At 41.4% G+C, this 24751-nt stretch overlaps 1 protein-coding gene across 2 annotated transcripts in view; it reads right to left on the bottom strand.

The window, feature by feature from the left end:
• Positions 1-24751, bottom strand: part of abhd18 (abhydrolase domain containing 18) — a 74515-nt gene that overhangs the window by 20225 nt on the left and 29539 nt on the right. For both annotated transcript variants that reach the window (XM_034598798.1, XM_034598799.1), the window contains exons 3-7: positions 19407-19491; positions 19208-19308; positions 6335-6410; positions 5940-6024; positions 4745-4772 (exon numbers count right to left, since the gene is read on the bottom strand). In XM_034598798.1, the coding sequence (XP_034454689.1) occupies positions 4745-4772; positions 5940-6024; positions 6335-6410; positions 19208-19308; positions 19407-19491 (375 nt within the window). The remainder of the gene's footprint in view (positions 1-4744; positions 4773-5939; positions 6025-6334; positions 6411-19207; positions 19309-19406; positions 19492-24751) is intronic.

Below are 24751 nucleotides of genomic sequence, written 5' to 3'. Positions count from 1 at the left end.
GAAGGAATCAAATAAGAATGAGATTTTGGAGCAGATTTAATTAAGTAGACATTAGTGAAGCAGTTTTGCAAGAAAGAATCCTCCTGAAGCACTTTCTTGAAGTTATTGTTGCAAAAGAAGGTTAAACCAGCTATTAATTCCAAGTAAATGGTCTGTATTTATATAGCGCTTTTCTAGTCTTGATGACCACTCAAAGTGCTTTACATTACAGTTTGCCATTCACCCTTTTACACACACATTCATACAGTGCATCTGTTAGCAGCTAGTTCAGCATCTTGCCCAAGGACACTTTGGTATGCAGATGGAGAAGACTGGGATCGAACTTCCAGCCTTCTGGTTAGAGGACGACTGCTCTACCCCTACTTACGACTTAGATGATGACCAGAGGACATTTTATAACCAATTAAAGCCCCTACAAGGAACCTTTCATTTTTGATGATTTTGGCGTCTCTGTGGACAAAAGCTGTAGATATTATGAAAATTAGAACTGTACTGTCTCAAAGGATGCTGGGTAACTAGTCCACGTAAGTGTTTCTATCATCTCCTGTCTTAAAACCCTGGTCTAGCCAGTATGTGTATTTGTTTTGGAATGAGTAAAAAAAATAAAACACAGCTGTTTGCAGGATGCATAGCAATGAGGTAATCTACTTGGGAAATACACATGATCAGTTTGAGCTCTGCATGACTGAAGTCCCCTGCTACGATGATCACACCGTCTGGGTGAGCCGTAAGCTGTTTGTTGATGACATCATGCAGCCTTTCAAGCGCTACCTGAGCCTTAGCTTGTGGGGGAATGTACCGGTATGCACAGTCTGCACTTTACCGTGAGGAGCTCTAGGTCTGGGCAGCAGTGTGTGGAAACAATGTCCACAGTTGTGCACCAGCTGTTGTTCACGTAAAGACACACACCTCCTCCTCTAATTTCCCCAGAGTCCTTTGTTCGGTCCGCTCTGTAAACAGAGCAAACCGGCTACTTCAATCACACAATGAGGTGCAAGTAAGTAAGAAGTTGGTGAGGTACATGTTAGCCTGTAGCCAACTGACAGACCTTGGACTCCGACCAACCACCTGTTACTGGATTAAGGACTTTTTGACAAACCACCCTCAGACTGTGAGAATATGACCACACCTCTCCTCAACCCTCATCCTTACCACCGGCACCCACCAGAGCTGCATAATGAGTCCCCTCCTCTACTCCCTCTACACCCCTGGCTGTGTTTTTTTTATTTTTTTACCATCCTCACACAATACTGTATATGCCACTATATAATATGTATATTGTATAAAACACATCATATCTGTACAGGAGAATAGTGCCTGTCTTAATTCCACAGATACTCCCTTCTCTCTCTAAGTAGTACCCAAGGTTAGGTTATAGAAAAAAGGGCCAACCCACAATGCATTGTAGCTTCTACACTTAGAGAGTTTCATATCTAATTTAGATACACCAGACAGAGAGGCACCAACTTCACCTAACCCTAACCCACCTAACACTAACCCTAACCCTCACCAACTTCCACTCTTTTGCGTATTTCACCAGTGGCAAGACGTAAGGACACAATGTGATTTAGGAATGCATGCTTTAGGCTAACTATCCAATAGGATGTGAACACCTACATGTAACATAGAGAGTGACAGCAATTCTAGTCATTCATGGTTGTGTTGTTGGAATGGGTGACGCAATTAGAGGAAGATATATTGGGATGCTATGGAAGACATCTTCAGACTTGGGGGTGACTATTGCTTATGTTACTCTGTTAGCGTTGGTGTGTGTGGTACACTGGATGCTCAGCAGCAGACAGGAGAGCTCTTCAGAGGGTCATCAACACTGCCCAGAGGATAATCAGCTGCCCAGTGCCCTCTCTGGAAGACTTATTCAGGTCTCGCTGCAGCAGCAGACCAGCAAACATCCTGAAGGACCCTTTTCATCCTGGACATCATCTGTTTGACCTGCTACCCTCTGGCAGATGCTTCAGGTCGATCAAATCATGGACAAACAGCTTCTACCCCACGGCCATAAGAGAACTGAACCCTGCTAAATAACTGACACACTGACTGTTTGGGACCTGAAACATTCACAATGTTTACAGATGTTTACATCTACTGCAATGTACCTTCTGTACAAATACTAAATTATACTACATGTACATACACAAATTTACTATGCTGCTAAAATATATGCTATACTGTTTTTATATTTAAATTGCACTTATTTTCCACCTCATATATACACTTTTGTAATTATTATTTTATCTTTTTTTTATTTTATTTTATTTAATTTTTTGTGTATATTTTGCACCTTTTTTTACTAATTATGCTGTTTTTATTTATATTATGCACCTTGAGGATTGCTGCTAAATTCCGTTGTACACTGTGCAATGACAATAAAAGGATTCTATTCTATCCTATAAATTGGCAGCAATATTAAAATGAGACCGTTTCATCTACCCTAAACTCCTTTTAGGGACTTTAATACAGATAACCAGGTAATTCCAAAGGATTCACATATTTATCTTGCCACTGTAATTGTATGTGTGCTTGAAAAAGATAAAGCAGTGGTAATTTTTTTGTGAATGATGTGTCTCACAAATATATCTGGTTACAGCCAAAGCAACCTAAATATAAATATCAGCTTCAAAACTAATACAGGTTGTAATTCTGCTGCTCCAAAATTATGTGTTTTACATTTTTATGTAAACATAGCAATATTCACAGATCAGGGCTTTCAGTCAATACATACAGCGGGTAAAATTAGTATTGAACACGTCACCATTTTTCTCAGTAAATATATTTCTAAAGGTGCTATTGACCTAAAATGTTGACGAGATGTCGGTAACAACCCAAGTAATCCATACATACAAAGAAAACCAAAAAAATTAATTCAGAAATTAAGTTATGTGTAATAAAATGGAATGACAGGGAAAAAGTATTGAACACATGAAGAAAGGGAGGTGCAAAAAGGCATGGAAAGCCAAGACACCCGCTGAAATCTATCAGTAATTAGAAAGCAATCCTGCTCCTTGTCAGTGCAAATTAATATCAGCTGGTTTAGTCCCAACTGATGGCCTATAAAAAGGTGTCTCATTACCAAGGTGTCACACAAGAAACATCTCATGATGGGTAAAAGCAAAGAGCTCTCTCAAGACCTTCGCAACCTTATTGTTGCAAAACATACTGATGGCATTGGTTGCAGAAGGATTTCTAAACTTCTGAATGTTCCAGTGAGCACTGTTGGGGCCATAATCCGGAAGTGGAAAGAACATCATTTCACCATAAACCGGCCATGACCAGGTGCTCCTTGCAAGATTTCTGACCGAGGAGTGAAAAGAATTATCAGAAGAGTTGTCCAAGAGCCAAGGACCACTTGTGGAGAGCTTCAGAAAGACCTGGAATTAGCAGGTACAATTGTTTCAAAGAAAATAATAAGTAATGCACTCAACCGACGTGGCCTGTATGCACGCTCGCCACGCAAGACTCCATTGCTGAAGAAAAAGCATGTGAAGCTCGCTTAAAGTTTGCTGCACAACATTTAGACAAGCCTGTGAAATACTGGAAGAATATAGTCTGGTCAGATGAGACCAAAATTGAACTCTTTGGATGCCATAATACACACCATGTTTGGAGGTCAAATGCACTGCATATCACCCCAAAAACACCATACCAACAGTGAAGTTTGGAGGTGGGAACATCATGGTGTGGGGCTGTTTTTCAGCATACGGCACTGGCGAGACATTCTTGATAAAAATCTGCTGCCATCTACCAGGATGGTGAAGATGAAATGAGGGTGGACATTTCAGCAAGACAATGATCCCAAACACACAGCCAAGGAAACTCTCAATTGGTTTCAGAGAAAGAAAATAAAGCTGCTAGAAAGAAAATAAAGCAGCCAATCACCTGACTTGAATCCAACAGAAAATCTATGGAAAAAACTAAAGATCAGAGTTCATAGAAGAGGCCCACGGAACCTTCAAGATTTGAAGACTGTTTGTGTGGAAGAATGGGCCAAAATCACACCTGAGCAATGCATGCGACTAGTTTCTCCATACAGGAGGCGTCTTGAAGCTGTCATCACCAACAAAGGCTTTTGTACGAAGTATTAAATAAATTTCAGTAAGCGTGTTCAATACTTTTTCCCTGTCATTCTATTTTATTACACATAACTTAATTTCTGAACTTATTTGTTTGGTTTTCTTTGTATGTATGGATTACTTGGGTTGTTACCGACATCTCGTGGAAATTTCATGTCAATAGCACCTTTAGAAATATATTTATTGAGAAAAATGGTGACGTGTTCAATACTTATTTTACCCGCTGTATGTAATTTCAAAGTGGGAGAGATATTTTGCTAAATATACAGATCAGCTGTAAGTTTCAAAGTACTTTCACCAACTAATCTCATTTTTGTCTCCATAGAGCAGAATCCTCCACAACCTGATAAACTGATTCTTTCAGCTTTTAGTCCATATTTTCCATAAAGAAAAAAAAAATACAGAGACAAACAGTGCTTAGTTAGGATGATTAGTTAGGATGATTAGTTAGGATGATGTCAAATATGCTATATATATGTCAAATATGCTATATATATGTCAAATATGCTATATATATGTCAAATATGCTATCTATATATATATATATGTATATATATATATACATATATATATATATGTCGGGAATTTAAAACCCCAGCAAACAGATAAAAGGGTTATTGATCAAGTCACAATCATATGAAAGGGAGTTAACTTACAGTTGGTCCTTAGGTTTACGAGAACCATGTAAAAGGATAGTCAAGGAATAAAAAGATGTTTGGAGATAGCATTCATTAAATGAAGATAAAAACATTCAACACAGATTGGAATTCAGTCCCAAGAGAGCCGGATGCAGGCCAGATAATATTCTAGTTTATACTTGATTCATACCCTTGTTTCATCATGACAAACTCTTATTGCTTGCATCAGTATTGTTTCCAAAGCAAACACAAGTGGTACTCAACTGATTTTACACATGATCAGTTGAAGTACTGAGGTGTACTACACAGCCTTTGTAAACAGCAGTATAATAATCTCTATCACTGTAGGAGCTTGGTCACATCAAGGAAAAAACACAGATTAGGTCATTGTGATGTCATAAAGAGACCACAAATTTATAATAGAAGGTGGTATAAATAAAATGTGTTGCATTTAAAAGAAACAAACACAAATGTGGAGAAAACAAACAAAAGGAAGAAAAAAAAAGTTACAGGAGAGGAACAAACAGAAGGAGAGGAGTAGACTTTTTTTTTCCAGATTCATTTAAGGTCACTGTGACCTTTGACCACTGAAACGTAATCACTTTATCTCTGAGTCCATGACAACTGATCAAACTAACCACTTTCTTTAAGCTGGCACCAGCACATCACACACACATCTCCCCAAACTTCACCGCCCCAAAATAATGATTGATTGATTGAAGCTATTGTTGTCATGCTTCTCGGGCTAAGACGTTTCAGAGCACTGAAACCTGTGCTGTGATTGTATCAGTGTATTAATTAATCCTCACATCCTTAACCAGGCCTTCTGCACTTTGCTCTGCTGCAGCTACGTACATGAACTGCAATACCAGGTGGAGACACCAACACAGTTCTTACTCTAAAAAACTTCCACTTTTTGTTTCTAGTTGTGCTTGTGCAATTGAAATAAGGCTGTAAGTGTCTTTGAATCTTAACACACACTGTCCAAATTTATTTGATATTTTAGCCAGTGCTCCTTGCTACAGCTATTTTTGACAATTCTATTGTGAATCTCACAAGCTGATGAAAGTGCATCACTATATCTGTCTATCAAATTGGTATATCAGTCAGTGGAGATAAAGTCTACCTGGGGTGTCCAGCAAAATAATTTCCAAAGGAAATTAAAAAAGTAAAACAAAAAGGAGGCAGATGTGAGATGACAATAGAAGGATATAATATGGGTTCTCCAGAAGCAATGAAGCCATTCCTGCCTCTTTGATCATGGGCCTCGCCATCAGGGTCCGCCGACGCCAGAAAAACTACACACACGCACACAAAATACAATACAATACATATAAAGTGACTTCTTGGATGAACAAGGATGAACAAATTTGACATGACATTAATTTGTTATGAATTTCCAATAAAAAGTGACAGCCCTGTGCAGATCATTAGTATTTTATCCTTTGACGGGGCTGCCTGTTAACACTAATGTACATGGTATTCCCATAACCCTAACCATCACTATTTCAAATAAGACATAATATATCATATTTCATCACATACCAGGTTTGAAACAGGGCCTTTGATGTTCAGGTTATGTTGAGGTAAAAAGGTTAAGAGCCTTACATGATCTCCAGTCCCAGCCAAGTGGATGCATACTGGTCTGTTCTTCTGCCATCTCTTAGGAACTATAAACTGAAAACTGAAAAAAACACAATGACAACTCACTTGGATGCCACAGCACACAAATGCGTCGAGCAATCTCTTGTAAATTGATTTGCTGAAAATCAACAGACAAAGCTAGAAGAGGTTGCAGTAAGTGAAATATGTTCTAATTACCTCCACCTAAACCAATTTCCATGAAATGTTAGTAGAGGGGTGGGGCATGATCGACGGAAGAACCAATACAATTTTGGAGCAGGTGTATATAAACATGTGGATGTATTGCATTTAATGTGTGTTATTTGACATATATAATTAAGCCCTGACTAACACACTGTGGGATGAAATCATCACTATGAAATTAAATTGTCATTATTATTGAAACAGAACTAACATTTCCGCCTATGTCCTATGCCTCTGCCAACCAGTGCAGTTTCCGTGTACATATTTCCACACATTTCTTTTTCCAGATTCATATAAGGTCACTGTGTACTCACTTAATCTTTGAGTCCAAGAGACAACTGTTGAAAAGTTGGGGAAATTCCCTCAAGTCGGTGATGTATATCACATTCAAGAGGCCAAAAACATGTTTCTGAGAGGCCTCATTCGACTCGAAACGGCATCATTTACACTGTGTTTTAAGACTAAAAGTCCACCAGAAGTGGCTAAGCTAGCGGACATTAGCATTTCTGCCAGTCCCTGAATGCATCTTGTCGGAAGATATTAACAGACATTCGGCTTACAACTTGGTGTAAAATACATCGTTTCGAGTCAAATTTGAATGTCGGGGCTTCCAGACACTCGCCCCTCCATCGGAAATTCATTTCTGGGTGAACTATACCTTTAAGATATCATGAACAAGAAAAACATACACAAACTTTGTGAGGTCACAGTGACCACTATTAAATAAAACTCTAATTCAGGTCATCCTTGAGTCCAAGTGAGTGGCTGCGATCGGAAAATCCAATTTTGCTTAGGAACCTTCTTAACTGTGTGAAATGACCAGGAAGTATTTCAGTGGCAGCCATAATAATAGCTGTTCAAATTCTATAAAGGATGAGGAAAGCTTCCAATGCTTCCCAGCTGCCTTCTTCAGTTGCGTAACACCTCAAAAATCAGACAAGTCCTTTCTCAAAAAGATGCAGAAAAATTAATCCAGACTTGATTATTGTAATTCCTTATTATCAGGCTCCAGCAGTAAGTCGTTAAAGACTCTGCAGCTTGTCCAAAATGCTGCAGCACGTGTCCTGACAAGAACCAGGAAAAGAGACCACATTTCTCCTGTATTAGCTTCGCTACACTGGCTTGCGGTTAAATCTAGAATATAATTTAAATTCTCCTCCTCACCTTCAAGGCCCTTAATAATATGGCACCATTATACCTTAAGGAGCTGTTAGTACCTTATCAACCCACTAGAGCACTGCGCTCCCAGAATTCAGGCTTACTTGTCGTCCCTAAAGTCTCTAAAAGTAGAGTAGGAGCCAGAGCTTTCAGCTATCAAGCTCCTCTCCTGTGGAATCATCTCCCACTTTCAGTTCGGGAGGCAGACACCATCTGTACGTTTAAGAGTAGGCTTAAAACCTTCCTTTTTGATAAAGCTTATAGTTAGAGCTGGTCCAGGCTTGTCTTAGACCTGCTCTTAGTTATGCTGCTATAGGTCTAGAAGGTCGGGGGACACATGACACTCGGAGCTTCTCTTCCCAGCTTCTCCTTCCTCTTCTCCCTCCTTATCACATCAAAGAAATGAATATCTCATCAATACATGTTACTGACTTGACTTCTTCCCCGGAGTCCCTTTGCCTTATCATCCGCAGATCCAGGGCCGCGGCTGCGGCCACATCGTGGATTATGATGGTGGATCGCGAATCAGAGATCGTGATCGTAATGGTGGATCCTGTATCGTGCTGGCTGATCGTGATCATATTGGCGGATCCTGTATCGTGTTGGCATCAGATAATGGTGGTGGACCACGATCGAGGTGGCAGCTGATGGTGGATCCTGATGGCGGCAGTGGATCGTGACTGTGGACTATGGTGGCATCCGATCGTGATAGTGGATCCTGATCGTGGTGGCTGTTGACCGTGGACTATGATTACAACAAGACTGCTTGATATAAAATATTTCTACTCAGATACTCGACCATTACTGACAATAATCCATCAATTTATTTACCTTCCATTATGCTACAAAGTGTTTATTCTAATCAATGCTGCAAATATCCTTATCTTTCTGATGTTCTCCATTACACTTGACATCTATTGCACTTCTGTCCGTCCTGGGAGAGGGATCCCTCACATGTGGCTCTCTCTGAGGTTTCTACCTTCTTTTTACCCTGTTAAAAAAATGTTTGGGTAGTTTTTCCTTACTCTTGTTGAGGGTTAAGGGCAGAGGATGTCACACCTTGTTAAAGCCCTATGGGACCAATTGTAATTTGTCAATATGGGCTATATAAATAAAATTCGATTGATTGATTTACTTATCTCCTTTAGCCGAGGAAACATTGGACCATCCTTCATAAAAGAAAAGGAGAAAATGCTGCCCCATAATTCTTTGCGGCAGCAACATATAAAGCGACACAACTCTCTTACTCTCTCCCACTCTCTCAAAATGACAACCCTACCACATCAACAGACTCTGTACCTGTCCGTCGCAACATTCACTCCCTCTCTCCCTCCTCCCTGGCCTCCTCTGTTTTATCAGCCCTCCCTTCCACTGACTCTTTCTCACTCATGCATCCTAACTCTGCCACAGACATTCTCCTTTCTACTTTGTCCTCGTCTCTTGACTCTCTCTGTCCTCTTACGTCACGACAGGTCTGCAAGTCCTCCCCAGCTCCGTGGTTGTCTGACTCGGTGCGTGCCGACAGAGCCACTATGCGAGCATCAGAAAGGAAATGGCTAAAATCTAAACACCCTGACGACCTGCTCACTTATCAGTCTCTTTTCTCCTCTTTCTCTGCCTCTATTTCCACAGCCAAAAGCACTTTTTACCAAACTACAATTCAATCCTCATTTTGTAACCCCAAAAAACTCTTGTAACTCCCTCCTGGCTGGTCTACCTGCTAGTGCAATTCGACCTCTGCAGCTCATTCAAAATGCAGCAGCTCGACTGGTCTTTAACCTACCTAAATTCACTCACACTACTCCGCTCCCTTCACTGGTTACCAGTGGCTGCTAGTGTCCCTGTCACTACTGGTAGTATGAGGCGGTACCTGCAGACCAGTCAGGTTGTGTCTCCAAGCACAGTCTCAAGAACACGGAGGAGATACCAGGAGACCGGCCGTTACACAAGGAGAGCTGGACAGGGCCGTAGAAGGGCATCAACCCAGCAGCAGGACTGGTATCTGCTCTTTTCTGTGAGGAGAAACAGGAGGAGCACTGCCAGAGCCCTAAAAAATGACCTCCAGCAGGCTACTGGTGTGCATGTTTCTGACCAAACTGTCAGAAACCGATTCCATGAAGGTGGCATCAGGGCCCGACATCCTCTAGTGGGACCTGTGCTCACAGCCCAGCACCGTGCAGGATCGATTGGCATTCGCCAGAGAACACCAGAATTTGCAGGTTTGCCAATGGCGCCTCTTATCTTGACAGATGACAGCAGGCTCAAACTGAGCTTGAAAGTGATAGACAAGAAAGCATCTGGAGATGCCCTGGTGAACATTATGCTGCCTGTAACACTGCATGAAAAGAGGAATTTGTGTCAGTTAGTGCCCCTGCAAATTTCTGTGGATGTTCAGGTTAACGACTGTTCACAGGAATCTACAGGCAGCACAGAAAACTGCCAGGAACTGACGGGAATTGACGTGGGGTTCCAGTTTTGGGCAGTTTTACAAGCCTGAGAAGCTTGGCAGTTGACCCCCCTGCTCCTAGGTCTATGGGGGGGCTTTCACATGTAAATGAAAGAACTGTGATCTTTACAAATGCAAATCAGGATAGTTTCACTCAGTGGTGCAGAGGTTACATCTTTTACTAAAAGGTACTAACTCCCTTTTAAGAAAATCTCTCCTATAAATACATTCAGGCTTAGTATAATTATAGAATCATAAATTGTAGCTTGAATAGATTTGCCTTATATAAGTAAGTATGCTATAATGAGTTTAATCAGTGATACAATTTTCAGGGTACATCTGATGATACATCTAAGATAAGTCTTTCTGCTGACACCAAAACTCTGTGCTTCACATAAAGCATATCAGCTGTGTCATCGCCTGACAAAGTCCCAAACATTTGTCCTCCCAAACTACTGGGAAAAACTCAGCACCATATTCACATGTCCATGGCATACTAAGCTGTTGACTCTGCTGAAATTGCCTCATTTGGACTTCAATTGTCCGATTGTTGTTATTAAACTTTCTCAGTATTCCATTAAAACACTCAACACTTTTATCCAAAGCGACTTACAATAAGTGCATTCAACTATGAGGGTACAAACACAGAACAGCAAGAATCATGTAAGTACATTAACTGAACACCAGAAAGAATAAACTGGTCCTCAGTCATACTCATCCCATATAAATGTAAAGTACAATTTAAAAACTGTTATAGCCGCTGCTTCAAAAGTGAAAAGGTCATCTGTGAAGTTTGTTAAGACTAAAATCTATGTTTTCCTTTGAATATTTGTTAAGACTAAAATCTATGTTTTCCTTTGAATATTTGTTAAGACTAAAATCTATGTTTTCCTTTGAATATTGTTAAGACTAAAATCTATGTTTTTCTTTGAATATGTGTCTGTGAAGATGGCAATGAAACTGAACTCTAAACAAGTGCAGTATGTTAGACAGGGGTGGGGGCAGGGGCAGTTTGGGCTGAATATGTGGGAAAATGTGCGGCCTTCAGATAGTGACTGATAGTAGCCGTTGCTGGCTGGTTTTAATCTTGAAGTTGATTGTTGTGTGTGTGTGTGCGTCACATCGCAGTTCAGTCTTGCACCTGTCTGATAATGCCTGTTTGAGAAGACTGTACATCTGTGGTATACAATACACTGTACTTTAACTTGTTCTCATACCTAACTTACTATATTACAGCATAAACTCCATTAGCTTTATTTCAAACATCACACATACATGAATGCACTGTTTTCTTAAAAAACTGTGACATACCCTTAGAAAGAATTCAAGCAGCGGCCACTGGGGTCTGAAGGACAGATAGGAAAGACGTTGTTTTGTCTAGAAAAGGCGCATGCCATACTGAAAGCTCACAAGCTTGGCATCCGATCTTGATGGTGGATCATGATCTTGCTGGCTGCTGACCATGGACTATGATTGCAGCAGGACTGCTCGATACATAGTATTTCTCCTCAGACACTTGACCATTAATGACATTAATCCACCAATTCACTGACCTTCAGTTATACTTCAAAATGTTTACCCTAATCAATGCTGCTAAAACCTTTATCTTGTTGATGTTCTACTTTACACTTGACATCTATTGCACTTCTGTCCGTCCTGGGAGAGGGATCCCTCACATGTGGCTCTCTCTGAGGTTTCTACGTTCTTTTTTTTCCCTGTTAAAAGGGTTTTTAAGTAGTTTTTCCTTACTCTTGTTGAGGGTTAAGGGCAGAGGATGTCACACCATGTTAAAGCCCTATGAGACAAATTGTGATTTGTGAATATGGGCTATACAAATAAAATTTGATTGATTGAAGCTGTCAGCCGATTCAAGGCTTGTTTTAAAACACCAAACCAAACACTGTCAGAATGTGAAGATTTTCCCAGCTACTGTCAAAGGAGGGACGAAAACTGGGAGCGGCTCCTCATCATTGGCGAATTCCAGTGAGGCTGGGACCAGCCTGTGCACTAGCCACGTGACTCCCCCTCCTGCTGAAGTTCTACCTATTATTATAAATATTGCACCCACCGTCCGCTCGGGGCGACTCTTGACTTCCCCGTCGGTATTAGGCGGCTTGGGGTTGTACGTTGAGTGCCCATAGCTATGTAGTAGCTGTTCATTGCTTCTAAATAAATACTTTTTTGAACCAGACCGACTCTACCATCTCTACCTAAGGAAAAAAGAACACGACAACTTTTGGTGACCCCGACGTGATCCTGTAGGGAACTTTTGACCAGAAAGGCCAGAACCCAAAGTCGAGGCCGCTCCGATCGATTCTCTACATACTCACAAGGCGCCAACCTAAAAGGTAAGCAGAAACCTGTTAAAACAAATTCTGCATTAGTTATATAGGCATTGATATAGATTGTGAGTGTGCGGAGAGGAGAAAAGGAGGTAAACTAATACCGTTCTGTGTTTTATGGAAGCAATGAGGGGCTCTGTAAAATAAACAGAGGTCTGGGACCCTGTGAAAGGTCAGGGACCTTGTGTGGGGTCCGGGACCCTGTCTTGGCTCAGAAGAAACAAGATCAAAAGCGAGGTCTAGGACCTGCGCGGGACGGGCGCCACACCCTGTGACGCACGAACCCTTTAAACTAATTCAGATTGGAGAAAAGACAGACGATTCATGCAATAGATTGCATCCGTGCAACCTAATCTGAGATTAGGGTGTGAACTGGAGGAAGGGGCTACCGGCACTGACGAGTGAGGAGCTTAACTAGCCAGACACACCGTTGCTTGAATCGGGCACAAATTAAAAGATGCCGGGACCATAATGTGTTACGAGGACTGACAGATGAAGTAACTGACTAGAATAAAAAGACTGACAGAGACCAAAAAACTGTCAACATAAAAAATACAAGATTTAAGAGGTCTGAATGTGTGGGTATTTATTAAATACTAAACAATAGCGATTTGGAGATTGATTAAAGAACTTAAGGTAACTAATATGTGTGGGTAATGGAACTGATCTGAGTAGTCCTAATATGAACTTCATGTAAAGGAACTATGGTGACACAGCACTAAGTTTGATACAAATGTGAATGAAAGTGTGTGTGTGGAAAACGAGAGAGAACCAAGTTAGGAGGAGATAACAAGAGGAAGGTCACCCGGCTGACAGAGACAGAATAAATAACGAAATAAGAAAAATAGAGCAAGGTCGCCATCTGGTGAAGGATAAAAGAACGTACAACTAGCGGTGTACGCCTGCCACCTGGGGGAGACCAAGGGACATTACAGCTCGGGTTACAACTGGTTTGACAGCATTGGATTGGCTTGTGTTTTTATTTTTTATTTTTTATTTTTATTTTTTATTTTTTCCACTAAGAGACAAATGACGACGGGAACTTTTTACAGTTAGAGATACACACCCCTGACATACCAACACGACCAACCCCGACCCACACAGATACACACACATTACAGCAACATGTCACAACACCTCACTCGTCGTGGGTTGAAGCACTGCCCTTGGCGCTCATGTCAATAAGAAGTTCATCCAATGGTGTCACCCATCTATCCCCACATGAGCTTCTCACAGGACGGCCCATGCCAGGGCCTCCTCAAGACCCTGGTTATGGACCCGGGTTGGATGTACGTCAGGAGAAATTGACTGATTATTTAAAGCTTTAACTAATCCTACTGAAGTTTTGTCTGCAAAGGTCCAGGCGGCTGCTGGATGTTCTGACAAGACCCCCACGGAGACTCCTGTTCCAGTAAGACCGGGTGATTGGGTAAGGGTCAAAGTTCACAAGAGAAAGTGGCCCGACCCTAGGTGGACAGGACCTTGGGAGGTAACAGAGTGTACCTCACATGCGATCCGAGTAAAAGGAAAAACAGGAGCAATTTGGCACCACCTCACACATTGTGCACCCACTGACCCACCTTCTCGGTCTTTACGAGAAGTAGCCACTGATTTGGCCGACTCCTCCTCAAAATCTTAAAGTAATACGTTGACCGCAAAAGGAGGGTCTATCTGTATGTCTTGTCTTGATTATTTCCAAATATAAGCTTGTATACTCTACTTTAAACTCAGCTACGCACCTCTGAGTTCCATATGAGCAAAGAGAAACACGCAGATAATGTAAATGACGATGGAGATAGCAGGACTTCACCCCTGTGGGTGAGGCCATCAATGTTTTGTTTTTTTCCTACCTGAGACAAATCCCTACTGCTTTCCATGATTTCGGTTACAAGTGTGATTTCTAGTAATCAGGCAGTGAATTCTTATAATTCTAATAAATGTGTTTCTGTTGCTCTAACTCCATAGATAATTAAGACAGGACTGTTGACTTTTTTGTGACAAATTCTATATAATACTTTGTAATGAATTCAGATATTTAATTCCCAGTTTAACTTTATGTTTGAGCACATCTTTTGTTTAATCAATTTTAGTGCTCCTATTTGATAAGATTATTAAACTGTTCTTATCCCAAGGTTGTGAAGGTAAAAGGTTCGGTTAGTAATTGTCCCAACAATTTGTAATTGTACAATATGAATGTTTTGTATTTTAACAATTCAATTAGAGAAGCAGTATACTGAGCTGGTAACATATATCTTGTGTCAAATGTTTTATGTATTCAAGAGCAATTTTCGTTAATGGGACTAGAGAGTCCATCTTATCTGGTATTTTAGTTGGAGTTGTTTATTTTCTTTGTTTTTTTATTGTTTTATTAGATGTTTGTTTTATTTGTTTTCTGTTTTTTATTGTTTTATTAGATGTTTGTTTTATTTGTTTTCTTTATGTTTTTTTATTGTTTTATTAGATGTTTGTTTTATTTGTTTTCTTTATGTTTTATTCAAACAAGGATATTTTAATATTTCAAATTCAAATGTCAGACTGAATAATGTTCATTGCTCTTTGAAAAGGTGAACTTGCATGATTATATTATAATATAATTTTTCCTAAAATGGTTTTAGAGTTATGACAATATATAATCCAACTAAATTTGCTATCGAGACCGCCAACCATAATATGTTTTATAGTGCACAAAATTAGAGGGTTCCTTGCACTGTTACACATATCCAAGCAAAATTGGTACTGTGAAATGATATATCCTTAACTGAATAGAGATCGAATTTGGAATGAAGAAGCAATTTCCACACAGAAATTCTTTATTTATTTAATTTTCTTTGTTTTTAGAATTGGAAGATAAAGACTACTTAAGAATTTTACTTGAGATTTTCACCCTTAGATATAATATGTGCTGACATCTTGCAAGTAAATTTTGTATCTGATGTTGTGATCATTTTATGATCACAAGGGAGGAATGTAAGGGAAACAATTTTACCATTATACCACACTAAATATTATCTCTGCTTATGCATACTATTTCTGCTTGTGTAAACTGCCAAATTGACATCAGAGCCACAAATCTGAGACTGTGCTCGTCTCCCCCAACAAGACCCCGAAGGTGCCTTCAGCATGTGTCTGTGTCTTATCTCCTGGGATTTTAATATTCACTCAGTCCACACACGTAGTTCTCACAACACATAGTTCACACACACACACACAGTTCAACTCTTCACACACACACATCTCTTCATTGCATCTACATAAAAAGCATACGCCTGCAACAGTTTCTTTGTCACTACAAATGCAGTGTGCTACCCAAGGGAATGAATGTGATAAAATGGCCAATGAATGTGAACGAACAGATAAATCTGCACAGAAAAAGTTTTCTTTGTATTCTACAGTGCCTCAGTGTGTCAGAGTGGACCACGATCTCGACTGTGCCCCTCTTCAGAGACCTGAAGTGGCTTCAGCCCCAGCCGTTGACCTCCGCCCTGTATTCCTCCACGAACAGAACAGCAGACACCTGCTACAGGTGTGGAAAGAGGGGACATTGGGCGAGGGAGTGTCCAGAGGAACGAGGTGCAGCTGCTCAGGCAGATTTGAGGAGGGGGGGCCAGGAGAGAGCGGTGGAAACTCTGATTCATTCGACGCCTGAGATACATGGTATCGCACCCACACCACACATACATGAAAGTGACACACCAAATGTCACTGACACACACACATTGATATTAGAAGCAATCACATGCTTAGAAATGAAAAATTACTTTTCGGCATTGTACATCACATGTTCATATGGTTCCTGATATCATATATAAAAAACAATGGTTTAGAGATGAATGCAAAATGATAAACCTTTGATAACACGTTTTGTGGAACACTGGCCCCAGAGGTTACACCCACAGATACAATGCACAAAACCCCTTAGGACAGCTCCAAAGAAACATCACCCTCACCCGGAGGATCACGCCTGCCGGTTCCCCCGACAATAGTCTCTTAAAGACTCTTAAACATCTCCACTATAACAAATTGACTAAAAAAGCCGCACCAACAAGTCCTTATTATTTTGTTTTAGGAGTAGACATGACAGGAGCTGACCCCATGGGCATCGTTAGGGTAGACGTCCGTTCCTCCTCCCCTAGAACTCAGCCTTCCCCTTCCCTGTCTGATGACTCCACGAACTCTCCCCCTGAATCCACCTCACCACTACCATCCCCACCCAGCTCCCCTGCGGTACAATATTACGACGCCAGTACCGTTGAAGATGTGGTAGAAATAGAGACTGGATACACTGATGAAAACATATGGCTAAAATGGGTCCACTTTACCGCCCGTTCCATGCAGATGGCAATGAAAGTGCAGTATGTTAGACAGGGGTGGGGGCAGGGGCAGTTTGGGCTGAATATGTGGGAAAATGTGCGGCCTTCAGATAGTGACTGATAGTAGCCGTTGCTGGCTGGTTTTAATCTTGAAGTTGATTGTTGTGTGTGTGTGTGCGTCACATCGCAGTTCAGTCTTGCACCTGTCTGATAATGCCTGTTTGAGAAGACTGTACATCTGTGGTATACAATACACTGTACTTTAACTTGTTCTCATACCTAACTTACTATATTACAGCATAAACTCCATTAGCTTTATTTCAAACATCACACATACATGAATGCACTGTTTTCTTAAAAAACTGTGACATACCCTTAGAAAGAATTCAAGCAGCGGCCACTGGGGTCTGAAGGACAGATAGGAAAGACGTTGTTTTGTCTAGAAAAGGCGCATGCCATACTGAAAGCTCACAAGCTGTCAGCCGATTCAAGGCTTGTTTTAAAACACCAAACCAAACACTGTCAGAATGTGAAGATTTTCCCAGCTACTGTCAAAGGAGGGACGAAAACTGGGAGCGGCTCCTCATCATTGGCAGATTCCAGTGCCTTGAGGCTGGGACCAGCCTGTGCACTAGCCACGTGACTCCCCCTCCTGCTGAAGTTCTACCTATTATTATAAATATTGCACCCACCGTCCGCTCGGGGCGACTCTTGACTTCCCCGTCCGTATTAGGCGGCTTGGGGTTGTACGTTGAGTGCCCATAGCTATGTAGTAGCTGTTCATTGCTTCTAAATAAATACTTTTTTGAACCAGACCGACTCTACCATCTCTACCTAAGGAAAAAAGAACACGACAAGTTTTACTCTGAAAACGTCACACCCAGCTTGTGAATACGTCCATTCCTGAAGATGCCACGTCAGTCGTTAACGTCATCACGTTAGAGGGCTGAACCAATCACAGCCTTGAGAATGAAGCATCTCAATGAATGTACATCAGTAAAGATTTTCAACATGAATGTTTTGTTCATTAAGATCCTAGGTGTGATTTAAGTGTTCCCTTAATTTTTTTGAGCAGTGCATAAAAAACAGGTCTTTTATTCTCATGACATCATTCAGAAGTGAATTGAACCATCACATGATCGTCTGAGCTCCTGATTTCTTCTCTGTCACTTCTGTCCAGTCAACAACAAACATATTGAACTAACTCAAAATATCAACATCGTAACTAAACACAAATATAAAAGTCATTTTAATCCTTCAATTGTGGAATGCACACAAAAACATTTTTCTCCACTTATATAAGGTTTTCTCCACGTAAACTCCTCAAATTACACACAAATTATATTATTTCAACATTTCAGTCCTGTTTGTTTCATTTTCATTTAAACCTGTTTTATTGTTATTTCCTGTGAGTATGTTCCCTTTGTATAAAATGAAAAACATTGTGGATTGACTAGTTGGCCAATCAACTCTCCCTGGATTCAAATGCAGCCGCGGAGCTGCCAGAGGGGAACACACAGGATCGAGACAGCCAGTGAGTCCAGAGAGTTGGGGGATCGACAGTGAAGACTGCGAGAAATCGACCGGTAGGCCGTGATCGACGGGTTGGCGACCACTGGTCTAGTGCCACAAACATCTTTTCTCAGGACTTGTCATTTTGTTTTACACTGGAAACTGTATTATAACGACACAGCCTACAGCACAATGTACTGTGCATTGTTTGCATTATATATTAAGAGTCTCCTTTCCTAACTCCTTAAGGTTTCTCCCTCACATCTTGACCCCGATGGAATACGTAGCAGGATCAAGGAATATTGGTTTGCAAAGGAGATTATTTGGACTTTTCCGAACGCAGCCAATGTTTGTGCTCGATGTGATGAAATTTCCTTTGGGCATTTCTGATATATTGCATTCAAAACAAGGTCACATGACCTTGACCACTTACATGTTATGAGTTCATCTTGAAGTCTCTGTGAATGTTTCAACAAAATTTGAAGACATTTCCTCAAGCGGATCTTATGATTTCATGCTCAAGAAAACCATAAACATACTATGTGATGCCACCGTGACCTTGACCACCAAAATATAATCAGGTCATACTTGACACCAAGATAGTGTTTGTGCCAAATGTGATAGGATTTCTTGATAGCACTACAGAGATAATACCCTCACAAAGCAAATGTTTGGGTCAAATGTCAAGGTCACAGTGACCTTGACATTTGACCACCAAAATCTAAGTGTATATTTGTACCAAATTTGAAGAAATCCCTTCAAGTCATTCTTGAGATATCGCATGGACAACCCGAAAACATAATGCCTACGGCCACTGGCTGTAGCCAGCACGGTAGGCATAACAATGTGAAGACCCGAGTAGAAACGTAGTAGGTCTTTTGTCTACCTGGCTTTGAGAGCCTCTGGTGGCAGAATTCCCGGAACCCAGTGCTCCAGAGGAGAGATGAAGAACCCATCATGTATATGACAGTCGGAGTGCTCCTCTGTCTGGACACCAAGAAACAAACAAACATACAGTTACTGTGAGAATACAAATAGCAGTTACTGTGTATTGGTGAGAAATAAAGAGATAAAAGATGAAAAACCTTGCTAATGTAAACTGGATAGTCCTCAGGCACAAGAGACTTGCACTTCTCTCTGTCTCCAATAATCTTACGGAACTCAAAGATTCTGCAAAACACAAACAAGGGGCAATCTGTAAAAATAGAGGTTAGAGGGTGGGTTGTCTCTGCACAGAGTACACAGGACACAGAGATTTCAGGTTAAAGATCTCTTTATTGCTGCACACAACTAACTTTACTCAGTCCCAGTTTGCAACCCGGTGCGCTCTCCTGGCTGGCTGCCTTTTCACTCTTCTTCTTCCTTTTATCTGTGTGATCTCCAAGGAAAGACAACCATGATCTATAAACAGGGGAGTAATTAGCTAACTGCAATCAGCTGTGCTAATTTACCGTCATGGTACAGCTGTAGCTGCTCCCCTGAACCACCTCCACACCCACAATAATAAAATGATCAAACTCTCTCACGGTATGTAATAATAATAACTATACTGGCGAGCATGTACGTTGCGGCCCTGAGCCTCGAGACAATATGGAAGTGACGCGACCGCACAAAGGCTGCCGTGCACCCCCCTGTCGCCCCCACGAAGAGGCATTCGCTCAGGACTTGAATGGAAAGATGCCAGAGCGTGCCCCCGCATCCATCGGGTGGCGCCGAGAATGCTTGATCACTTCTCACGATTTAGCTACGAGGTGTGGAGTCGGCTTGGAAAAATTGAGGTCATTGAAATGATGCTTGAACCACAGTGACTACTTGCAGTTTCCACTATGTGGCGCTGTTGAGCCATTCTGTCATGTCCATTTTGAGGCAGATTGGAGCATGTGCAGTGATGTTACAGCCACTTACTGTTTGTTGGCATTCCATTGTACGCCGTTGAGGTTCAATGTGAAGCCTCACAACATGGCGTCACTAGCTTCTCAAGGCTTCCCTGACCTATTTTGAGGTGAATCAAATGAAAAAGCTAGGAGTAGAATGTCAAAGTATAAAACATGGTACTTCCTGTCATAGCTAGGGGGCGCTGTCACTATTAAAGTATATTTACATATAGAAGTCTTTGGGGCGGGTTGATTATCACATTTACAGTAATTGAAGTAAAAACATGGAAGTGACAGCTACTTGAAGGTTCGTTGGCGAGACATCGAGATTCGCAGCCATGCCAAGGACACGCCCCCTGATGAAAACTCAAAAGTTTGATTCTATGGCACCAGCAACTCCTTTATGCTCTCCTGATCAAAATCACATGAATCTAGTGGTGCACCGATGTATCGGCAGTATATCGGTAGCGGCCGATATTTGCCTCGTTTACTGCCATCGGCGTATCGGTAATAAACTTGACTTTCACCGATAACATTGGCCGATGTTCATTGGTATGTTTTCTGCAGCCTGCCAATCTGGCATCCAGATTATGGTACACTGACGCCGGGTTTACACCGGGCGCTGAAACGCCGCGCCGCGCAGCGCCAAGGAAAGCCAGGCGCCTCCCATCCACCCCCCTGTTAAACCTTCACATGGGCTGCGATGCGCCACGCCGCGCCAGCGCCCTTCACCGATGGTTTCGGCGTGCGAGCGAGCGTATCGCGCCAGGAAACAGACTGAAAAATGATTTAAAACGATATAAATGACATATTTTATATGATATAAATGATCAAATACGCATCCCATACTTTGTATTCCCCTTCTGTTGTCCTGGAGTTTTAATTTTCCCAAGTTTCCCAATCACATAATTAAATGTCCCCCTCTGCCCATCCACTACAGCCACACAAGCAGTCATATAGATAAAAAGAGAGAGGGGGGGGGGCGCTAAAGGCTTGCTTGGAGAATACGTCATTTACCCCCGACACCCGACATTGAACGGGTTACATACAACAACAAGCGGAGAATCGTGGGCTGACCGGCGCAGAGAAATGTGGGTCCGGTAAGCACATGCGCAACAGGTACTACATACAAACAGCAGAGACAATGTCGGCAGCGTCGGCTGTGTGGGATTTCTTCACTGTCTCAGAGAAAGACATGTTCAGCCAACATTTCAAGAGGGGGTAATACCACCAAGGATTTCAACATGGCATCTAAAGTTACACTTGTCACTTTTTCTGTTTTTCATATTATTCAAGTAATAAACAAATATCGGTATCGGTATCGGCTATCAGCTAGATTGTTGTTTTAAATATCGGTATCGGTATCGGCCAAGAATTTCCATATCGGTGCATCCCTACATGAATCGGGTGAATGGGCTAGCTGCAGAATGCTTAAATGTAAAACATGACATTTCCTGTTACAGCTAGGGGGTGCTATGCCTATTATTGAATATTATCATATGGAGCTGTTCAGGGTGGGACCTTTAATGTAAATATGTGGTTTAAGGCAGATTGGACAATATGCATATACGTTATAAGCACTTATGGTTTTCTGGCAAATAATCGAAATTCGCCGCCACGCCATGGCTTGCTTAAAACCAAGAATAGAACCTTGTGGCAACCTGAACATCACTGGGGCCAAGGATGAGATGTAATTTATGATCAAAACAAGAGATCTCTTATTAATCTTAAATAAGTCTAATTCTACAGAGCCAACAGATCAGGTATGGTTTCCTTTGAAATTTTAGTAAACATTTCCTTATGACACAATGCTGCAAAACTATAGGTAAAAATAGGTATTTGTTGCCACATTTTACATGTATGCCGTCTTTTCTATTTGAGTGTGTGTATGTGAGCATGCCTATGTTTCTGCTTTAGTCTTTGCTGGTCTTGTTTGTTTCCTAACATGATTTGAAATGATCTGACTTGCAGAATGAAATCTGTCGAATCCAAATCTAAAAGACTAGGTCTCCTTTTAGCAAAAACGACAGATGCACAGCTTGAGACTATAGAGGAAGACAATCGAGTTTTTCTTATTTTTACTGATAACTTGGTGCTGAATAGTTGAAGGATACTGTCAAATGCCAACACGATACAGGATCTGCCAATATTATCAAGGTCAGCCAGCACGATACAGGATCCGTCATTATTATCATGATCTGCCAGGATGATACAGGATCTGACATTACGATCACGATGTCTGATTCAAAATACACCTTCAAATTCCACGATGTGGCAGCAGCCGCGGCCCTGGATCCGCAGACGATAAGGCAAAGGGACTCCGGGGAAGAAGTCAAGTCAGTAACATGTATTGATGAGATATTAATTTCTTTGATGTGATAAGGAGGGAGAAGAGGAAGGAGAAGCTGGGAAGAGAAGCTCCATGTCTCATGTGTCCCCCGACCTTCTACTTTGAATAAGTTGTTGAAAGATGTATAAAATACTTTGGTGTACAGAACTTTTGGAATATTTGCTTTAGTTTTGTAGAATACTAAATACGGAGTAAACCACTTATAGTGATCAGTTTGGCCAACGTGATTGTACATAACACATAGTTATGTACAATCACGTTGTTGTTCCTCACAGACCGGGTCAGATCAGACAAGGCAGGCCGCGGTCATTCATACCGAGTTTCAGTGCAGCAGTGCCGCGAGGGGACGCGGAATCGGAGCCATGCTCGCCGCCAGCTTCAGCTTGGTGCGGCAGGCAGAAGCAGTAGCGGGCCCCGACCGGGCGGGCAGGAACTCCATTAACGCCGTCTTCCACTCCGCCTGCCTCTGTACAGCCTCCAGCCACCTTCTGATCTCCGCTTCCTGCTCCCGGTACGAGGCTGCAAAGTCCTACGCCAACCGTACTAGTGCCATCTCAGCTTGCCAGTCCCCTTCTGGCTGCGTGGTGCCCCACATTGGTCGCCACTGTGGCAATAGACCATGCCACCTGGGTCTCCCACACACAGCCAGAGACGGTACTGGTGCTTTTCATCATCTTTATTAAATTAACCAGGTGAAAACATAAACTTACAAACTCGTCAACTTAAAGCTGCTGTCGGCTAGCTTTGCAGCTCAGTATTTTATCTCAATTACTATTTTAATACATTGACATGTCTTATTTGAGATGTCAAAATATATAATTTAAATTCTTTTGAAGGGGAAATTTCCCACCTCCACTTAAAGTTGTTTGAAGTTTTCTGATGTACTTCAAAATGTACACTCAGAACTGAGTCGAACTGTTTTTGTTGTGTTAACAATGGAATATGAATTCATCCCTATTTTCTTACTATATTTTGCAATTTTACCCTCAGGTGTGCATAAACTATAGGCTATGAACTTCTTTTTAAGTAACGTGAAAATATTATCGGTATCGGCCATGTGAAGCATGTAATTATCGGTTATTGGTATCGGCCGGAAAAATCCATATTGTGCATCCCTAGCATTAACCTCACATGCAGTGGGTTGTGACATCAAATCTCAAGCCCTATAGGCCATAACAACAGTGCAGTGTTGGGTTTACCTGTGCATAGCTATGTGTAAACTGAGCACCCACTACTGATAGCACATTATAGGGGGTGCCACAACCATTATGGCCTGGGGCATTCTCAAATAAGGCTTCTTCAGTGACTACACAGGAAATTTTAGGTTTTAGATTGAAAGTGTATTTCATGTCTAATTGAAATTATGTAAATATTACTAATCTCTGTTAAGTGTTATGATTGTATGTATGTATTGAGTAATCACCCTTTCTTTTTTGCAGAAATGAAGGCAGTTTTCTAATAAACAATAAATATAGCAACTTCTGATCAACCCATATCCATTTCAGGCTTAAAATACCAACCTACCTTTAGGCCCCGCCCCCACTTGAACAGATACAGATACTGATAATGGTGTACTCGCTCATCCCTACCGCACAGCAAATCCAGTGAAAACCGGGCCAACATACGGTAAGACACAAAATGCTTTGATTACAACAAAATATTTTTATCACAAAGTAAATAAAATATTTTACAAACATCAATGTACAAATGTTTTTCAGGTTACATCCAAGAACTGATGGAGGTCCTGTTTGACCAAGTCTTTAAAGACTCTGCACCATACTTCGAGGAGGTACTGTTCTCTCAGTAAGAGGGACTACCAAAAGAAGAGGTCATTGCTGGCTATGTCAGTCGTTTCAGTCGAGGAGCAGTCTGAAGCCAACATAACTGCCGTCATCATCAGGGAAGTCCTCGTGTATGGGAAGGACTACACACGAGGGAATTACAACCCTTAACTTTCTCCTAAGATGGCCCAGCAGCAGTTATCACACAAAATTCACTGACTGAAAATCAGGACCTCACAGACATGTCACGTCAATTTTTCCAGTGCAATGCTTTTCTACACACCATAAGGTGTGACTGTTGCAAGTTGCTCTGTCACTGTTTATTTTCTGTAATAAAGTTATTTTCTACTGAACACAAGTGCCTCAAATGTTAGCTTTACACTAGCCAAAATTTCACACAGTATTTCTTTACAATCAGCGAAGCC

This window comes from Hippoglossus hippoglossus, chromosome 10, assembly GCF_009819705.1.
Source record: "Hippoglossus hippoglossus isolate fHipHip1 chromosome 10, fHipHip1.pri, whole genome shotgun sequence".
NCBI classification, from domain to species: Eukaryota; Metazoa; Chordata; class Actinopteri; order Pleuronectiformes; family Pleuronectidae; genus Hippoglossus; species Hippoglossus hippoglossus.
Note: the sequence above shows the minus strand (reverse complement) of the source record. Positions and strands in the feature narration are given on the sequence as shown.